Genomic DNA, 18,941 nt, shown 5'->3' on the forward strand with positions numbered 1-18,941 from the left:
CGGCCGTTCGCAAACCAACGGGCGACGTCGCTGCTGGTGGCCGCTTGGGTCCGTCGCAAATGCAAATGCGCGGGAACCACTGGTCTCAAAAACACGTATAACTCAGCTGATGAAACCCATGAAAGTTGTTTCTTCTACCTGCTGAATAATCTCTGAACTTTCTTATTATAGTAGCTCTATAGGAACAAAACCATCCGACACTCCTCGACTTCTGACGTAAAGTCTTTTATTTCTTACTTGTTACTTGATCAGTACATGGACAGAGACAGCTTTACTTTGTTTATGTATTTATATATCATATATTTAAACTTTACAAGTACACGTCTGAATGACAACAAAGCAGGTAAGAGTCCTTCTACTGTCGTGAATAGAAACAAGCTCACAGGGAAGACTCCCACAATATGAAACAATCCAAACAAGAAAAAAACAAACTAAAAAATAAAGAACTTATTGCTGAATACAAATCAATCATAATGGCAGTAGTAAGAAGAAGAAGAAGAAGAAGAATAGTAGTAACACATGATCAATATCATTATATCAAGATGAGGTTACACCCTATTGTTGCCTATAAAAAAAACTCAAGAGGGAAGAGGGAACAGAAATGTGTTTTTCTCACAATACAGTAGTGTTAAGAGTGTTTGGTTCAGGTAACCTGCTCTATAAATAAAAAGTATCTACAAGTGCAATGAGGACCAAGGTCTGTACTGAAAACCACCATTTAAAGACCTTGAAGAGGAAAGATAAGGATAAGGAGGAGGAGGATGAGGAGGAGGAAGGAGCTAGTTTTTTTTTTTTTTTTTTTTTAATGTACAGGGTTAAAAATGTCAAAGACGTAGAGGGCTGAAGAAGAGGAAGTGCAAAAAAACCTCATAGTGAAGTGGTTTCTGGGAGGACGAGGCGTAATAGGTCGACAATACTGTACAGCACTTCAAAAAGGGAAGAGATACATTCAGGATCCCCCCCCCCCCCCCCAACACAGGCAGTTTGAGTAGAAGTCGCGTAGGAGGAAAGTGTAGACGGCAGAAAATAGCTTCGCGAGTCGAGAGTCGTTGATGTGGTTTTCGGGCGAGGAGGCGTTTGATCCGATCTCTTTTTCCCCACGTTTTTTTTTATTTTTTCAAAACCGTTATTGAATATTTTCCAAACTGTGAATCTCTCCAGCTTTCGGCCGGTTCACATTCGTCCCCCTTAACGTTCATGCATTCACTCGTTTTGCTAAAGTTTCAGGGTCAGAATCTCTCTCCGCGATTTCGTAAACGAACCTTTAAAAAAAAAAAAAAAGAAGACAAAAAGCTCATCCTCCAACCGGTCCGTTGCTCTCTGGGGCCCCCTGGTGCTCAGAAGCGTGACACTACATCTCTCACAAAGTGACTTCAGCTGATAGCCCTTTAGGGTGCGACTGGGTTTGCCTGTGAGAGCCGGGGCACCTTGTGATTATTATTTGTTTTTGTTTTTTTTAGGGGGTGGCTGGGGTTTGCCCTACATTCTGAGCTTGGAGCCCAAATGGCGCCAAAAAAGCCCCGCCCCTTACAGGCCGCCGCAGGAAAAGCGCACACCTCAGCGATTGGTAGCTACGCCCCTTTTTGACAAAGGGGACCAAAGGGTTTTTGTTTTTTTTAAGTTTTTCTTGTAAAACTGAAAGAAGGTGGCTATGGTACATGAATGCTGTACATTAATAAGCTAAAAAAAAAAAGAAGAAAAGAAACAGGGGACCCCCCCCCCCCCACTATCTCCGATCACCATCCGAGAGGTCCAGAATCACAGCAGACAACAGCACACAGCGTCACTAGTCTAATACTACACTTAAATACGCACTATATGCACTATACTGGTGAGATTACGGTTACACAGCACACAAACTGACCAATGGATTCCTCCTTTCTGCGTGAATTTTGGCGTTTCTTTGGCGTTTTTTCCGTTACAAAACCCAGCCCACGCAGCTTTCGTTTCAGTAGGTGTGTGAAAATGTGTGTGTGTGTGTGCTTGGTTGTGAATAATGTGTGTGTGTGTGTGTGTGTGCGTGTGTGTGTGTAGCTTTGGTATATCCACGGAGAGGGGCTGGGCGCTGTAAAGGAGTTTCTTTGGCACCGACCCCGATCGGTGAGCTCGTGGGGTCGGCCTGGTCCTGCCTCGGTCCCCCCCCCCCCCCCCCCCCCCCCCCCCCCTCTGGTCTGGTTTGGTTTGGGTCAGAGTGTGATTGTCACATTAGAGACCACAAAGAGCCGACTACGGCCAGAACCACATCCATGCACACTGCGGCTACAGACTGACGATCCCCGGCTCTATTTAAGGAGCCGGCGTGTTGGGTGCTAATGAATAAATGCCCTAAAAACTAGATACTACTCAGATACTAGAATGCCCTAAGATTACTTGTTACATTCACATGCATATACGTGTTCATAAATACTTCTTCTAGCCTATAATCATGGGGTGGATTGTCTTAGAAATGTTAGTATGACACACAGTTTAACGCTGCACTCAGTAACGCTGCACTAATGTGCCTCCAAATGGCAAGAACGGGGAAACATATTTTTTTTTTGACTCGAATCACCAAATATTTCGTCGTGACATTTGACGCTAAACAGCTCCAGATCGTCGTCATTGGAAAAGCGCTCCGAAGAAAAATTCATGTTATTGTTATAGAAAAAGCACTAAAAGCAGATGACCCTCCCTGGTGGTGTAGCGGCTCGGGTGCAGCGCGGACTGCGTGTGATTTCCCGTCAGATTGTGTCTCAGATACTAAAGATCCAGAATAAAGCTGGGTTAGTAACAGCTTACAAAAAAGGAAAAGAAAAAAAGAAAAGGCGTTTGCGATGACAGCGTCGGTCCGTCCGCAACATTATAAACCTGTATGCAGACGACGTCGCTCTTTTTCCCCCCAATTGTAATTTACAGTTTTGATATATCAAATCTGACCCGAGTGCAGCTTTAAATCGGCGCGGCGTGCTCTAGCTATGCTCTAAACGAAGCTAACAAATCCTCTCTAAGCACTACGGGTGCGCTCGGGGACGACGGGCTGTGTCCTGCCGTCCGCCGGGACAAATTCTGGACGGGCTCACGGAGAGAGAGAGAGAGAGAGAGTGAACCGTCCTTTACGAACATCACGGAGACAGATACTTACAATTTGCCCCCCCCCCCCCCACCCCACCCCGCCCCACCTCATGCGCGACACTGTTTTCATCACGGCGCCCCCTAAAAGCTCCGTTTTCGTTGCCGTGTCCGTCGCTTTCACCGTCAGATATTATCAGCAGCTGTTTACGGCGTATTGCCGTGTGTGTTGGGTCACTTCATTTTGTGTTTTTTGTGTGTGTGTGTGTGTGGGGAGGGGGGGTGAGGGTGGAGGAGGGGGGGGGGGGTTTGGTTTAAACAGGGCGCAGGCAAAGAATGAGGAGACACTTAGCAAACACAAGAATGACACATCAAGAACCAAAAAACAGTTGCTCAAATCTTTAAGTGCTGCGCGAAGGAGGGAAGCTGAGGTGGATATCGAAAGGTGTTTAGTAGCAATACGTGTGGTATTTTACAGCGGAGGAGGGAAGAAGACGGCGGACAGGAGGGACCTGGAGGGAGACAGATGAAGACAGAGAGAGCCGTCTTCACCGCATCTGGGAGCTTTACCTTCCCGTCGCTGTCATGGCGACGCCCTCTGAACAGCCTGACCCGCCTCTCACTCTCTCTCTCTCTCCCTCTCTCTCTCGCCTTCGACCCTCGTCCCGTTACCCACCATCACAACTTCCTGTCTCTCTCCGTCCCTCTACCCCCCCCCCCCCTCCCCTCCTCTCTCTTCCCTCCCCTCTTTTCGGAGGGGCCCACTCAGCAGGACACCTCCATGGTCTGGGTGACCGGCCCGACTCCCTCGGTGCTGTCGGAGTGGGTGCAGGCCCGGGAGCGCGACCCGTCGATGGAGCTGGCGCTGGTCAGGGAGGCCGTCCTGGAGCGAACCAGGCGGGTCATGCTGGCCGAGGGCACTGGGAGGGAAGAGGGTGAGGGGGTTGAGGAGGGGGCGTTGGGGGAGTTGAAGGGGGGGGGGGTGTGGGAGAGGAAAAGCAGAAGAATTTAACATCATGTTATGTCAAATAAAAGACGTGCAATCAGTTGATGCTGAGGAGATGTAGGGAGTTACATGCTCGCGTGGATAACTGAAGAGCACCTGTCTCTGGAGCTGGTGAGGGAAGGCAGCTGATTGGCTCATACGACGGCCGTGAAAGGTTGAGGGTGTTAGAAGAAGCTGTAGATATGTCTACGCAGAGACATATCGTCAGCACCATGCACTGAGGCTCGCTTTGTTTTACTCAAAGCTCAATTTCTCTGCGGGAACATTAAATCATTTGTTCGCTACCGATTCGTGAATAATTTGAATTCGAACAATTGACGTTGAAAGGAAACGGTTTTGTCAATTGCTGTTAAAACCTTATTTATATCTTAGATCATTGGAACTAGCCAGTAAAAGGTCACTTTAGGTGTCACGGTTAAGTGTTTCCATACAGCTGTAATTTTTTATTCTTTGCCTCAAATCTGCATTAATTTATTTTGGCCCCCTTGAGGGCAACGCAACAAGCCAGGGAAAAAAAAACAAAAAAACTTACGTAGATTATTATTATTGCCGTACAAAGCTGTCACGCTAAAAATGTTTGCACCAACCGTTGCTTACTTACACATTTAGCACATAACAGGCGAAGTCGTGCACAAATTCATGTTTAATACTTACTTTCTGTTTAGCTCTGTTTTGGTCTCCACCACCTCCAGAGAAAAAATATCTGCCTTTGTTCCAATACCTTCACCAGCTAGTTGATCAAATTTGTCTTTCACTGAGTTTTGTGTGGCTCTAAGTTGTTTTGGTGAAATTTACTTCCTGCTGCAGTAAATACGAGTACAAGTTGCTAGCCGGAAAAAACAAACAAAAAAATAAGCTAAAAGATGCTAAAACAAGAAGATCTGCAGATTTGGTAATAATCATCTTTGGGTTTCTCCGCTCTTTTCCAATTATTAATTAAGATATTTTACAAACATTTATTAGCGCAGCTTTAAAAGGCTGATAACGCTGAATTAAGTTAATTTTGTCAGAGAGGAATAAATGGGATTAAAACTCGGCAAAAACATTCAATATCTGAGCATGAAAACTGACTTTTTAAATAAAAGTAGTTTAGTAACTAAAGTCAAGTTAATGCTCATTTTTTAGCTTCATTACGAACGACACACGTCCACGTCATTCAGAGTTTTTTTTTGTCCAACAAAAACCTTAAACCGGGTGCTCAGCGGTAAAACTTTAGTCTCAACATTTTATATATTTCTAATTAGCTTTTTTTTTTAATTCATTTAAAGACGTGGTGATTTGTGGTGAACTTAGTGTATAACAAGGCTTTTGCTCAAAGCTAGCTGGACACCATGCAAAGAGCAATATTGGAGATGAAATGGTAAAGGAATGAGGGGAGGGGAGGGGGGGGAGTAAGGGCAGTTTATTTTTCCTTTATAGGAAAAATCATCTTTGATAAAAGAAAGATGGGGTTATAATGCCCTTTGGATAATTAAAAGAAAATCAGAAATGAGAGCAAAAGTAAAGTTTTTTTTTTTTTTTCAATCACAGCCCAAAAAAAAATATTGTAGTCATAACCAAATGAAATTTAAAAAAGGAAATTTTCAAAATGCCAACGTCATCGAACAAGGGCAGCAATAAGAGGTCAGAGGTGAACGGGGAGGAGGAAGTACCTGGCCCTCCACTCAACCTCCGATCCTTCACATAAGCGACTGAGAGAACGGGGCAAGGAAGACAGAGGGCAAGATTAACACAACTCATGTCCCTCTGCATCGAATACATCACAACACACTCACTGCTACTGCTTTCTCCTGAAATAGCTTTCGAATAGAAAATGACGAAAAACAAAAAGCGGTGGATACTTACTGTAGCCCATTCCCTGCAGGAAATACTTGAAGGCTTCGGTCAGCTTGCCGGGCTGGAAACAAACAACAGGTCGGGGTTCATATGTCACTCGGTTTTGGAACAAAACGTGTTAAATGTGGATGATTTAAAAAAAAAAATGTCCCCCTAATTTTTGAATGGCAGTCTGTCGATGGTGCCAGGCTGTTTGTTTGTTTGTTTGTTTGTTTGTGTTACCTGTGTGAGCTGGGGAAGTCCACCAGAGTCAGCCATCTGCCATCACAAGAAGGAGAGAGCGGCCATTAAACCAAACGGAGAACAGCAACGCTACACCTTCTGTTTTTACTGCTTTCTGTTAACTGACATCTCTTCTTCTGATATTGGTCTTTTTAAAAAAAAAAAAAAACATTTTTTATGGACAAATCATTATGAAACAATATGACCCTTGGAGGGACCAAAGTTGTATCTCTTTGGCTGTTTTGTGTCTCTGGGGTTGTGCTGTGTGTCTTTAGGGTCATTTGGCAGGTTTTGTTGTGGTCATCTTCTGTCTCTTTGTTGTTATTTTGCACCTCTTTATGGTCCTTTAGCATTTTGTTTCTGCTTGTTTTACGCTGATGTTGTTGTTTTGCGTCTGTGGATTTTTTTCCACCTCGTGGTTGGTGCGTCTTTCGGTGTTGTGTCGCGTCTTTCTGTGTTCGTTTCGCGTCTCTTGTGTCTCTTTGCGGTCATGTTGTTGTATAAAGTATACTATCTGAAAATAAAACAACCACTGAACAACTAAACTCAAAATATTTCCTGTACTGAACTTTATTTTTCAATCAATTTAGATGTGTTCTTTTTTTAGTTCAGTTTCAGCCTCGAAATGATCGTGTTGGGTTGTTGCAGAAATACGAATGCGCCTGCTGCTTCCACTTAATAAGTATGTTACAAAAGCAAAAGGCTCGTTTGTTGACAAGGGACAGAATCCATTTGGTTCTTACGAGTCAGTCTAGTCTCATTTCTTGTGCTTAAAAAAATGCGCCAAAAAGCTCCTTTTTTTTGTATTAACTCATCAAACACTGTGAAGAGACTTCAAAGTAAAACTAGACTTTCCATCTCTGCTGATGACCAAACTGACTTTATATGTTTCTGTAGGTGAGTTGAGGATTCACAGTTACCTTTAGGAAGGTGGTGTTGGTTGGGTCCAGTTTGGAGTTGCACTCGACCTAGAAGACAAAAACCGAAAGCAGCAGGTTGAATTGAATGAGCCAGAAAAAGGTGCAGCGACAAGAAACCTGTAAGAGAAGCTGCCTTTATTTCACTACATTTGTGTGTTCCTCAACATGACAAGAACGTCCACCGCTATGCTGATGATACGCAACTCTATCTATACAACCTCAGTGAGAACCTTTTAAATACTTTTTGTACGCGAAGGGAAAATATATATCCATGAGGAAAACACAGAACGTTTATGACGTAAGCTATTTTTTTTTTATATAGTCTCAAAACTGACTCCATAAATGTGTTTTTGCATCAAATGACAGGTTTTCCACCGCCAGGCAGCAGGAAGGGCCGCCGGTTTACATTTGAATTTATTTTCGCACTTTTCAAAATAAAATTACCAAGTGCTTTTCAAAATAATAATAATAATTAAAAAAAAAAGGTCAAAATAAAAACAATTGAAAACAGTTTAAAAGTTGTACACGACTGAGAAAGAAATGTGGAAGAAAAAGGAGTTAGAGAATAAAGATAATCAATACTGTAAGGATCAGGAGAGTCTCTATAAAAATAGATTTTGAGAAGTGCTTGAAGAGATGAAGGAATAATTCAGGTGATTTAAAGGATTGAAAGTACATTTCAGAGCACAAACGCTGTAACGGCACACTGATGGTCATATGTACAGTATGGTCTGTATGTGGAGACTATATTAGTGTGTGTGTGTGTGTGTGCGTGTGTGTGTGTGTGCGTGTGTGTGCGTGTGCGTGCGTGTGTGTGTGTGTGTGTGTGTGTGTGTGTGTGTGTGTGTGTGTGTGACTGACCCAGATACTGCAGTCTGCTGCAGAGATGAGTCACTCCAACAGGATGAGACTCAGCCGCAGTGCGCACACACACACACACACACACACACACACACACACACACACACACAGTAGACAGATGTGCACAGATACACACACACACACACACACACACACACACACACACACACACACACACACACACACACACACACACACACACACAGAACATCTTTTTGCTCTCTGCTGCGTTTAATCCTTCGCACAGATTACCAAACTACATATTTTACTGCAACACATATCTACAACTAAAATTCATGTCATGTTTGTGGGTTCCACAAAACAAAAATGGTTCCTTTAACCTTCTTGCAACGAGGAGCTTCGTCTGCCGACGCACCGTCGGGTAATAGATTACAAATCGCATGCAAATTTACAACAAAACATTTTGCAAATGAGTTTCAGGACATGCAAATGCCTCGTCTAAAAATTAATGCACGTCTCACTATACCTCCCTCCCCCTCCTACCTCCTCCCCCTCACCATCTCTGCTCGTGCGCTGGCTCTGTTTGCAGGAACGCGGATATGAAATATTAACGTGACCTCCATCTGTCATGTCCCATAAAACAACCTCTGTTTACATCCCTCTCCTCCCCCTCCTCCTCCTCCTCCCCTCCCTCCCTCCGCGCTCCGGTCCACCTTCCTCCTCGTCCGTCTGACAGGAGGAGCGCTTTTTGATTTAAATCTGAACACGCGGCAGATTAACTGGTGCAGAAGAGTAACGTATATATCTGGGCCACTTCAAACCAGGAAACCCCAGAGACAGAGAGCGAGGCCATCTGGCCCCTGGAGGACACACACACACACACACACACACACACACACACACATAGTATCACACGTCACACACACACACACACATAAACACAGATGGACAAACAGAGAGGAAACAGACACAGAGTCCCTGTAAACCAGGTCTTTTTCTGTTTTTACTAAACGAGGGGCAGAAAGTCTCAAAAGGACAGATCAACAAACTGGAAGGTACAAATGACGACGTTAAAGGTGTGTAGAGTTACCGGCTGAACCTGCAGCTCTACGTGGCTTTAAAGGAGATTTACGTCGCAAGTTTTAGTTCATTGTTTTGCTTTCAAAACGTGTGTCTGCACAGCGCGCTCTCGTAGCGTCATTAACGACCGTTACAGGCTCTAAAAAACGGCGCAGACCAAAAACAGAAAAGAGTGAATACTGAACTTGTGTTTTCCAGGTAGCCTCGACATTCGACTTTAAACGAATGGAAATGCTCCGTAACGCCTGGATGTGTAAATACGCACCTGTTCGGCAAATCAACTGTATCCTCTTCTCACAAGCGGGCGATATAAGTTTGCGTCTGTTTTATGAGCCCTTTATATGACTTTATATGTTTGAACTCCCGAGTTGAACTTCCCGAGCTCAAACCCTCCGAGTCGGTAACTCGTGACACCTTTCGTTGAAGAAGGCCTGAAGCCAGAAGTTTGTTAGAGGAGGTAAGAAAAGACGATGGACTCACCACTCCCTCCTCAGCAGGAGCGTTGTCTCCCACAACCAGCATGGCAGGACACCTGCAGGGAACCAATCAACAGTCACGATTTTAATTTCAAATATTGACATTGTTGTGCAATTTTTTTTTTACATTATTTCTCCGAGATCTCTAATTATACTGATACTACTGTTGTCATAGAAGGTCTTGGGCTCGAGTTTGAAAAAAAACAAAAAAAAACACCTGTTTGTGTTAAAAAATGAATAAAATGTAAAGAAAATAATTTTTTGGTTTAAATCTTCAACTATTTATTCTGCTGGTGCATCTACAGTATGTATTCAAACAACCACCGTTAGTTACTTTAACAGTATTGAATTTGTAAAATATAACGTGACATTTCCGAAGTTTGAACCATCAAAAAAAAAAAAAAAAAGAATTTCCTTGATGGGTGACTTTTACATGTAATTGATCGTTTACTGATCAGCTGATTCTGCTAATTCATTTACGGAGAGTGGACTTTATCTCAGTTGGTCTGAGGATAATAGATCCTATTTTAAGACCTTATTGTGACAGCGTGTGAGGACTCACTTCAAAGTCTTGGCGTTGAGCACCGTCCCGCTGCGGTTCATCTCCAGGTCCCTCCGACTGAAAGAGGCGAGAAGGATGAGCTCAAAGGGCTTGTAGGTTTTTTTGTTTTTTTATTACTCGTGTTGTGTGGGACGAAAATCACACTGTGGGAATTCATAATAATGTAAATCACCTGTTGTACATGTTCCAGAAGAGCTGCAGGTTGAACTGATTGACGGTGTTGTTGATCTGTTGCCGGTAGCTCTGCACCAGCTCTGTGTTGTTCATCAGTTCCTCCTGCGCACACGCACACAACATTTTTTGTTGTTGTTGTTTATTAACTTTACGGACCCGGTGTATATTTCTGGTACAGAAAAATATCTCTTTGTTTTCCCGATCTGTTTTTATCCGTCCCGTTTTATTCCCGGACGCTGATCTCACCTGGCTGAAAAGATGTGACAGCACGGTGTCTGGCAGCGCGCTGGTCAGACCTGACAGCTGCGCGGGGGGGGAAAGATGATTGTGAGAAAACGAGAAGCAGGTGTGGTTTTACAAGTGTTTCGAGCGTACAGTAAAAAGCAGAGAAGGTACCTTGGTGGCGGCCCAGTCGATCCATCCTTTGCCGTTGGGGTCGATGTTGAGCAGAACCAAACCCTCCACCAGGTCAGGGAAGATCAGCTGAGAGCAGAAGATAAAAGGAAGCATGTTAAACCCGTCTCTGTAGTTTACAACTTGTTTACATGTAAAACATATCAACCAAAACAAAAAAAAAGTTATTATTAACCAAAAAATAAGGACTTTAATCAGTCTAAAAATCACTACAAACATTGGAAGTTCATCGGTGCTACTTTTGTTTTGAAATCAGTTGATATCTGAGATGATGTATGATCAAAGTTTAAAAAAAAAAATAAAAAAATCTATAATTAGTATTAGCTAAGGCTAGCTGTGGGTAAATTCAGATTAGCGCAATCTGTAGTTTTTATTTTACTTCTTTTGTCGTCCCAACAAATTAGTTGCACTAAAAACATCTTCCGAACCACCCCGTTTATATTTACTACTATCGAGTGCATCATTTGTACACTATAGGCAGTTTAGAGGCATTTAAAGATAAGAGTTGAAAACTTTGCAATCACAGCAATAAGAAAAACAGTTTTCAATATGAATACGAGCCACTAAGAAGCTTCGTTAATCAGTGAAATCTTTTGAATTTGTAAATTTTCACGAAGACGAACAAATCCCATTTAACGTCACAAGCGTCTTCTTCGGTTTAAGCCATCAACCGTGTTACTGTGACGTTTTACATGAGAAGTTATTCAGCATTAAAACAGAACTTTGTAAAATGGATTAAGGCCGAAAGAGGCGGCAGAAAAAGGTCGACGCCGACCTGAAACAAAAAACACGTTAAACCTGAATATTTGAAATGTTTAATCCGACATTAAGCTGAACGGACACCGAAGAGCGAAGGAGAATCAGGATTTTAAAACTTACAGCAAACTTGGCCAGGATGTAAGCTCCGGCTCCAACTCCGATCCCCACGATGCTCTTAAATCTAAAAAAAAAACAAACAAACATCATCCATCCATCAGATACCAGTTGTTTTTTTTTTTTTTTTAAATAAATAGTGATACAACGCTATAAGTAGTTCAATGTGTGGATATCTTTTGTTCCCGTACGATAGTACTCGATGCCATTATTGGCAGCACAGTTGAAAAAAATTCATGCCTGTGCCGAGCTAGGTGTTGTTCATCTCAGCTGCGACTGGTACTCGGTGTTCAGGCTAAAATTACATCCTGTTGGCAAATAAAATCTATATTTTTCAACAGAAAACCAAGAACAGTGAACTAAACATGAGCAGAAAGCTTTGCTGTGTTTAATGCTTTACACATTTTGCATTAAAAATGGACTATTTCAGTTTACTAAAATTGTGCATTTAATTTGCAAGATTTTTCTACGCAGCACAAAAGAGAACAGATGAAATAGACTGAAAGATGTCTCGTGTTTGCCAGCAGCAGAAACAGAACATGTTGTCCCTGGTTTTTTGTGTTTTTTTTTGTTTTTTTTATATTGGCTGTGTATGAATAAGTGCTGAATTTGTGTAATTAGCGAAGAGCACGAACCCGAAGTGCTGCACCACGGTGGGCAGCATCCCGGCCAGCTGGTCCATGGTGGGGTACTGATACCTGCAGGGGAGGGAAGGATACGATTCATGTGGTTTCACTTCATGGTTATTATACATTTCAATTATTTATAAATGGTTTAAACCAATCAAACTTTATTCATATAGCACCTTCAGTTCAGGCTAGATCGACGACTAACAGCCTTTTTTTTTAATTTTTAATTTTTTTGCTCTCAATGTTCATCGAAATCCAACTGCCATGTTGCAGATTTGATTTGATTTGGTTTTGAACTGAATTTTATTTGACATATTTAAGTCTATAAAAGTCAAGATGGTAATGTTTGACTTTGTGGTGCCATTTGGAGGCAGAACCGGGAAGTTCGAAACATTTATCTAATATTTATCTTCATCATTTAGCTTATTTTTTTTCCATCACCCTTCGGCTGTGTCCATAATTAAACCAATATTTGGCTGATTAAATCAACTTTTTATCCACAACGTTTGTCACAAAGGCAAACAGTTTTGAGACGAAAACAAACAGGAGATAAAAAACGGTGGAAAATGCATTCAAACCAAATCAAATAAAACAAGATAATATAGATGAAAAATGTTGGTAAACAAAATCAATAAGAACATGAATGCAATAAAAAAAAAAGGATTAAAATAAACGTTCTAAACAAAAACCGGGCAAAAAAAAACAAAAAACGCAGTCGACCCATTGAATAATAAATATTCCTCCATTCATTCGCGGTTATCGTGACACGAATCTCTGTTAAGATGCATAAACGAGTGTGTTTCGTACCCTTGCGGCAGCTGCGAGGCTCCGATCTGCTGACCCGGGGCGTCGATGTGGCAGACCACGAAGTGCTTGGTGATCTCCTGCATGTCCTCATTGTTGAAGAAGGTGTTGAAGCACAGCTTGTCTGCAGGACAGCGAGGAGGAGGAGGAGGAGGAGGAAAGAAGGAGGTGAGAGGATGGAGGCACGGCGACAGAGGAAGCCTTCATTCACCTTCACCTGTCTCTGGGCATCTGTAGTTTTCTAAAGGTGGTGTTTTTAATGGAAGGCCACGTTGAAGCTGTTGTTATTACGCGACCCAAACCCAAAGCTCGTGACTAATATACACGCAGCGTTTGTCGTGATTTATTTTTGTTGCATCCAATTTGGTGGAAGCGCAGTTGAGATGTTTTAGGACAGGTTCACTGTTTAATTTATAATTTTTAATTAGGCAGAAGTGAAGCTGCTGTCTTTTCCAACTCGGCCTGATGATTAGGGACTCAGAGACTTTTTGAATTTCAAAATCCTCCCGAGTGTCTTTAATCCATGAGGCCCAAGGTTCTTTTCATTTTCATGTAGCTGATTGAATCTTGTAGAAATCTCAGAAAATACATAGTACAAAGAGAGAAAGTCTGTTTCGTGCTTTTAATAGTAATGATGAAGGACCTAATTAAAGAAAAAATGTGCTTGAAATTCACTGGATGGCCCTCTGATCCAGAGTCAGATGAAAAAGCGAGCACAGAGAGATTTATGTCGACCTGTCAAGCAGTTTTCACACCAGATGGTGTTTCATGTTGATAATATTCAACGTTGCCAAAAGCAATTTTAAATTTGGCAAAACTGAATTTTTGTGCTGTGTTGGAATAAAATTACAAGACTATTTTTATTTGGGAAGACTATTTTTTTTACCAGACATTAAAAAAAAGAAGTAACTATTCAACATATTGATCTTTACTTTACTGTCTTACAAATGCAGTAACTATATATGTGGTTAATGACCAGATTCCTGATGTTTCTAGGATGTTTGTTTTACCTTATAAAATATATATATATATATATATATATATATATATTATTTATGTGTAATTTTCATTTTTAGCACCAATTAAAGCTTATCATAGTGCAGTCACAGCTGGTCTTCGTTATAAAGCTTCTTAACCCAATTTAAGTGTGTTTTCTGTAATCGAACGCACAATTTTGACGCTTCAACTTCTCAGAAATGAAACACAAGTCAGCAGCGGCGCCTGTAAACTTTGAATTCTGCACATTAAGAAGATAAAAGTTGCCGATAATTTGGAGATCTGCGTACGTACGATGCAAACGATAGTTTTGGTTACCGAGCCGCTCGATTTGCGCATCGGACAAACTGTCGACTCGAGAGGTTAAAATGCGCTTTATTTATATTTTGTTAATGTCGTTACTCTCACTTTTATAAGAAAGGAGATAAGCGGTGATTAAAATCCGAGTTAAAATGGACTTTTTCTTTGTTTTGGAAAGCGCGACTCGCTGAGGATTTGTCTCCGTTACGATGCTCTGCGTCCTGAAACCACTACAGAAAGGTGGAAACATTAAAACTCTGAAATAGCTGCATGTATAATAGATGTCAGCTCTTTGCCCTTCCTCCCTCGCTGGCTCTGCGGTTGGCCTACTTTTCATCTCGTGTGTGTGTGTGTGTGTGTGTGTGTGCGTGCGTGTGTGTGCGTGTGTGTGTGTGTGTGTGTGTGTGTGTGTGTGTGTGTGTGTGTGTCAGACATCGTTTTCCACCTTTCGGGCCTCCGACTTAGTTAATTAAACGGACCAATTAACACGACAACCGGGTTGGAGATGGACAAAAAAAGAAGTAGGGTGCGTGGGGGAGGTGGACGGGTCCGAAATATCTCGTAAAAAAGAGCGATCCCTGCGGAGAGGGCGGACGTGAGAAGTTCCTCGTCGAGGAAACGTGCTGAATCATCGGTCAGCGCTCCCAGTCTGAAATCCCACTGACTCCCTGACCTACTTTTTTACTTTCTCTCCTATGACCTCGTTTCTACTTCTTAAATCCTCTCTCGTCTTTCTTTCTCTCTCTGTCTCCACACTTCTAATCTCTTCCTTTCCTTTTCTATTTTTTTTCTTTTTCTTTTTCCCAGCTCCCCTCCTGTTCTCTTGTTCTCTCGACTTGGTGCGTTTCGTTTATTTCTTTATTTTTAGTCGAGGGGGTTCGGCAGATTGCGGTGCCATCTGCTGATTGGGAGTCATTGTCGTGGAACAATACACTCCCGACCAAAGGCTTTGTTTCTTCATTGTTTTGTATTTTGTATCTTTTCCCTGCGACTCCTTTCAGCCTTTTCTTTCCTTATGAGTGAGCGTTGCAGTGATTTAGTGACTCGCTGCGAATACTAATAGCTGTCGTTCTGCACCAGCAGCAGAAACACAGCTTCTGTTCTGGTTCACTCTATTTCATATTCCTTTCATGTTTGTTCTCTACATTTTTTTGTTTTTTCATTTGATGTGTTTTATTTTTTTGTTGCTGGATTGAGTGGATGATTTTTTTGTTTTTGTTTTTTGGGGGGGTGGGGGGGGGGGCTGCAGTGAATCAGACCAAAAAAACAAAAGCCAGATATCTGCAGTCAGCTGAGCCGTGGATCAGCTGTGGTCCCTGACAACCCCCCCACACACACACACCACCACCTCCACCCACCGAGGCAGCGCCGCAGTGCCGCTGGCCCCGCCCCGCCTCCCTCCGCAGGATGGGGATGTTTTTCTGACCTACATTTCATCAACATTGTCGATGCCTCTCACTCGCCCCTTCATTTGTCTTCCTCTTCTTCTCCTCTTTATTTCTATTTTTGTCACCGCGCTTTAAGACAACCTCACTCCCCCTCCCCTCTCCCCTCAGAGGCTCTTTGTTCCTCTTGTTGTTTTTTTTGTTTTTTTTTATTCTTCTTGCCACACACGTTTTTTTTTACATTACATTATTGGCCACCCAGCTTGTATTAAGTGCCGACGTGCTGCGACTTTGAGCGATGACACGAACGGTCACGAGAGACGTCGACGTGGATGATCTTTGTGCAGCAGAAAGGAAAGTCAGTGAAGTCGTTCGTATCTTATTCAAGGGCGATTAACCGTTGAACATCTTGGAAAGGTTTTGTTTATTGGACTCTTACGGTGATAAACAGAGTTATCTTTTTATCCACCATATCTGCTGTGGTGTTGGTATCTGAAAATGGTTTACATCATTTTAATTAAGAGGCTTTTTGCTCTCCAGCGATGACTGATGACGTTTAAAATACTGCAGCAGGATTTTTACTCAGCTGGGTGGACGTTGAGGTGTCACATCTTATTTTTTCTACTCAAAGATGAATAATCTCAATTAGGGATGTTTTAAAGCCGTGATTTGTCTCAGTGAGGTGTTAAATCTCATTTTCAGCTCGTGCCAAGTGTGATGAAGTGGAGAGTGTGATAATCCCGTTTTTTCGACAGCTCATTGCTCATTTGAAGCTACACGGGTTTAAATCTAATCTTTCGTTCAACGACTTTTAAGATTAGGTCGTTTTGGCTCGATGTTTTGCTTGTTCATGTTTTGCTGGCTTTCAATGAGATGATTCTACGAGTTAACAGAATATTTTGTGTTGTTTCTGTGCAGTTTGTATAACTTCGTACGGAGTCCCCTAAAGGTCACAATTTGTTTTTTCTGTATTATTTTTGTTTTCCTTTTTTGCATTAAATTTTGCATGACCTTCAAACCGTCTGATCCATTTGAGGAGTTGATCCATATGAACATTTGGTGTCCCTTTTTGTATTCCATCCTTACGACAACGGGACACAAAAGTAGTTTGGAAAAAAATGATGACCATTCAGGGACTCCGTACAATTCAACGTTTTAAAGCATTCACGTCTTATTTGATGTTAAATCTTAAATTAAACTGAATTAAAAGACAAATATTCAAGATTTTGCCTCATTTTAAGATGGAGTAGCTCGTATATAACGTCATGTTTTACAAATTGCTGTTATTTCAAGGCCTTATAGTTAGTTTTACTGTCGTGGTTGGATTATTATGCTCGTTACATTTCTGCTCACAGCAGTGGCTGATTTTCTTTCAAATTAGTTAACAGAATATTTTTTTATCGTTTGCAGTAGACAAGCTTTTCCATTGTGCTGATATGAGAAATCTCACTTACAGCATGCGAGACAATTCAATATAACACATGATTAAATCAATTTTAACGTGTCAATTTTTCCCCATGAAAAAACACACATTCTCCACGACATGCTGAAAACTTAACTTCATGACTCGTTTCCTCTGTACTTGTTTTAATTAAGACGTGGCCTCCTGCTGGAGATGATGACAAGTGTGTGTGTGTGTGTGTGTGTGTGTGTGTGTGTGTGTGTGCGCGCTGTTGAGGTGACGGCAGGAAGAAATAATGTGACACGGAGGCCAATTATCACCTCTTGTTAAATGCAGAAACTGGAACATCTGTTCAACACACGTTTTCTTGTTTTTGGTGGATACTCACGGTTCAGACCGACGTCGTGGTAGGTGAGGATAGCCGGCTTGTTTCCTTTTGGTGCCCCTCGGATCACCACGTGCAGCATCCCATAAGGGGTCTCCACATCATGCTCCTGCCAAACACACAGAGACACACACTCACCTGGTGGTTCACACGCAGCGGCCACACCAATCCTCCGAGGTGAAACAGATGTCCTCACTTATCTATTAAGTCCAGTGTTTCGTATTGTTTTATTATAACATGACACATCAATGTGTCCTAAACACTCAAAACTTCACCTTCTTTTTTATTGAAACTTTTGTCAGATTTGACATTAACAGCCAGTTCATGCAAGCTTGTTCCTCATTAATCTTTCATAACGGAGGTGCAGGGAACCGAAGTGAATCCTGATGGTAAATTATCGGACATGGATCGACTTAAAATGTCACGCTTTTAAATAATTCAAATGTTATTGGCTTTGAAGAGTCCCAACTTTATACGTAAAATAAAAAGCAAGAATTTAGTATAAAAAAATTAATTCACCTCGTAAAAAGAAGTGAAGTGGCAGCGAGTTTAATGGCTAACTTTTTTTTTGCGGTTGAGAACGCACATCCAGAATCACAGCAATTTAAAGTTCTATTGGACAAGATAAAAGTTTAGCTGTAAAACTACAATATACAGTAAGTCAAGTCTTTACAATTCAGACTTTTGAATATGATCATGTAAGGTGCAATATACTACATCCTATATGTACGATTTTCCTCAACATGAAGACTCTGATGACAGTTCTGACATAAAAGAAAAGTGGCCGACGGTATTCATCATTAAAATTTAAGCAGAAATGTGGGAGGAAACCTTTGAAACTTGAAACAGACCAACTAAAACACTCTATCTCAGCCTCCTGGTTAAGTTAAAATGTCTAAATAAGGTAGAATCTTTTGGAAGTGCTCTTTTTTTTTACTATTATTTTTAAAACATTTGGAAATAATTTAGCTTTAATTTAATCATTGGTATGAAATTTTATCTTTCTGCAGCGCCCCCTAGTGGGTCGAGTTTGACTCGTTTAAACGTAAAACAAGGTGTTCTTTGACCAAAACAAATGTCTGTATCACACAAATGCTCCTTATAAACCACAAATATGTGAAATAAGAAGTTTAAAAGCGCTGCTGTTATTATATCTTCTTTATTTATATCACTACCAGAAAATCACCATCAGAGTCTTCACTCTGAATAGATGCAAATAAAATGTTTTATTAAACCTTTTTTTTTTAATAGAAATTGACTGTTTAACGTTTTCTATTTAAATGAAGATGGGAAAATGACGTTATTTGTGCCTATAAATTTATTGGCCCAAGTGTCATATTCAAATTTAAGCCAGTAACCGTGATTCTGTGATGTTTACGTGACAAGTTATTAAGTGTGATATAAAAGGTTGTTTAAAAAAAAAAAAAAAAAAAAAGAGAACAGCTGCAGTAAAAAAAAAAAAAAGGGAGTGAAAATCCTCATAACTTCTGAATGCAAACGTCTGCTATTATGACCCACATTTTGTCAGCATCCGCTGGTCACGTCGAGCCAAACTCAAAATGGAGGTAGGTAGATATGCGTTACCACGTGTTACGCAATCTAAACAC

The 18,941-nt window shown here is 41.4% G+C and overlaps 1 protein-coding gene across 5 annotated transcripts in view; it reads right to left on the reverse strand.

The window, feature by feature from the left end:
* Positions 1–206: 206 nt before the first annotated feature.
* Positions 207–18,941, reverse strand: part of ndrg4 (NDRG family member 4) — a 68,914-nt gene continuing 50,179 nt past the window's right edge. For 3 of the 5 annotated variants that reach the window (XM_069162300.1, XM_069162304.1, XM_069162302.1), the window contains 14 exons: positions 17,338–17,443; positions 12,870–12,990; positions 12,069–12,131; positions 11,440–11,500; positions 10,543–10,629; positions 10,393–10,449; positions 10,145–10,248; positions 9,973–10,029; positions 9,415–9,466; positions 7,033–7,080; positions 6,113–6,148; positions 5,900–5,951; positions 5,707–5,745; positions 207–3,968 (listed from right to left, as the gene is read on the reverse strand). In XM_069162300.1, the coding sequence (XP_069018401.1) occupies positions 3,814–3,968; positions 5,707–5,745; positions 5,900–5,951; positions 6,113–6,148; positions 7,033–7,080; positions 9,415–9,466; positions 9,973–10,029; positions 10,145–10,248; positions 10,393–10,449; positions 10,543–10,629; positions 11,440–11,500; positions 12,069–12,131; positions 12,870–12,990; positions 17,338–17,443 (1,038 nt within the window). In that variant the 3' untranslated portion in view covers positions 207–3,813. The remainder of the gene's footprint in view (positions 3,969–5,706; positions 5,746–5,899; positions 5,952–6,112; positions 6,149–7,032; positions 7,081–9,414; positions 9,467–9,972; positions 10,030–10,144; positions 10,249–10,392; positions 10,450–10,542; positions 10,630–11,439; positions 11,501–12,068; positions 12,132–12,869; positions 12,991–17,337; positions 17,444–18,941) is intronic. The other 2 variants (XM_069162301.1, XM_069162303.1) reach the window with 1 other exon arrangement.

This window comes from Embiotoca jacksoni, unplaced genomic scaffold (genome assembly GCF_022577435.1).
Source record: "Embiotoca jacksoni isolate LCO1_2020_lvr unplaced genomic scaffold, fEmbJac1.0.p SCAF_3, whole genome shotgun sequence".
NCBI classification, from domain to species: domain Eukaryota; kingdom Metazoa; phylum Chordata; class Actinopteri; family Embiotocidae; genus Embiotoca; species Embiotoca jacksoni.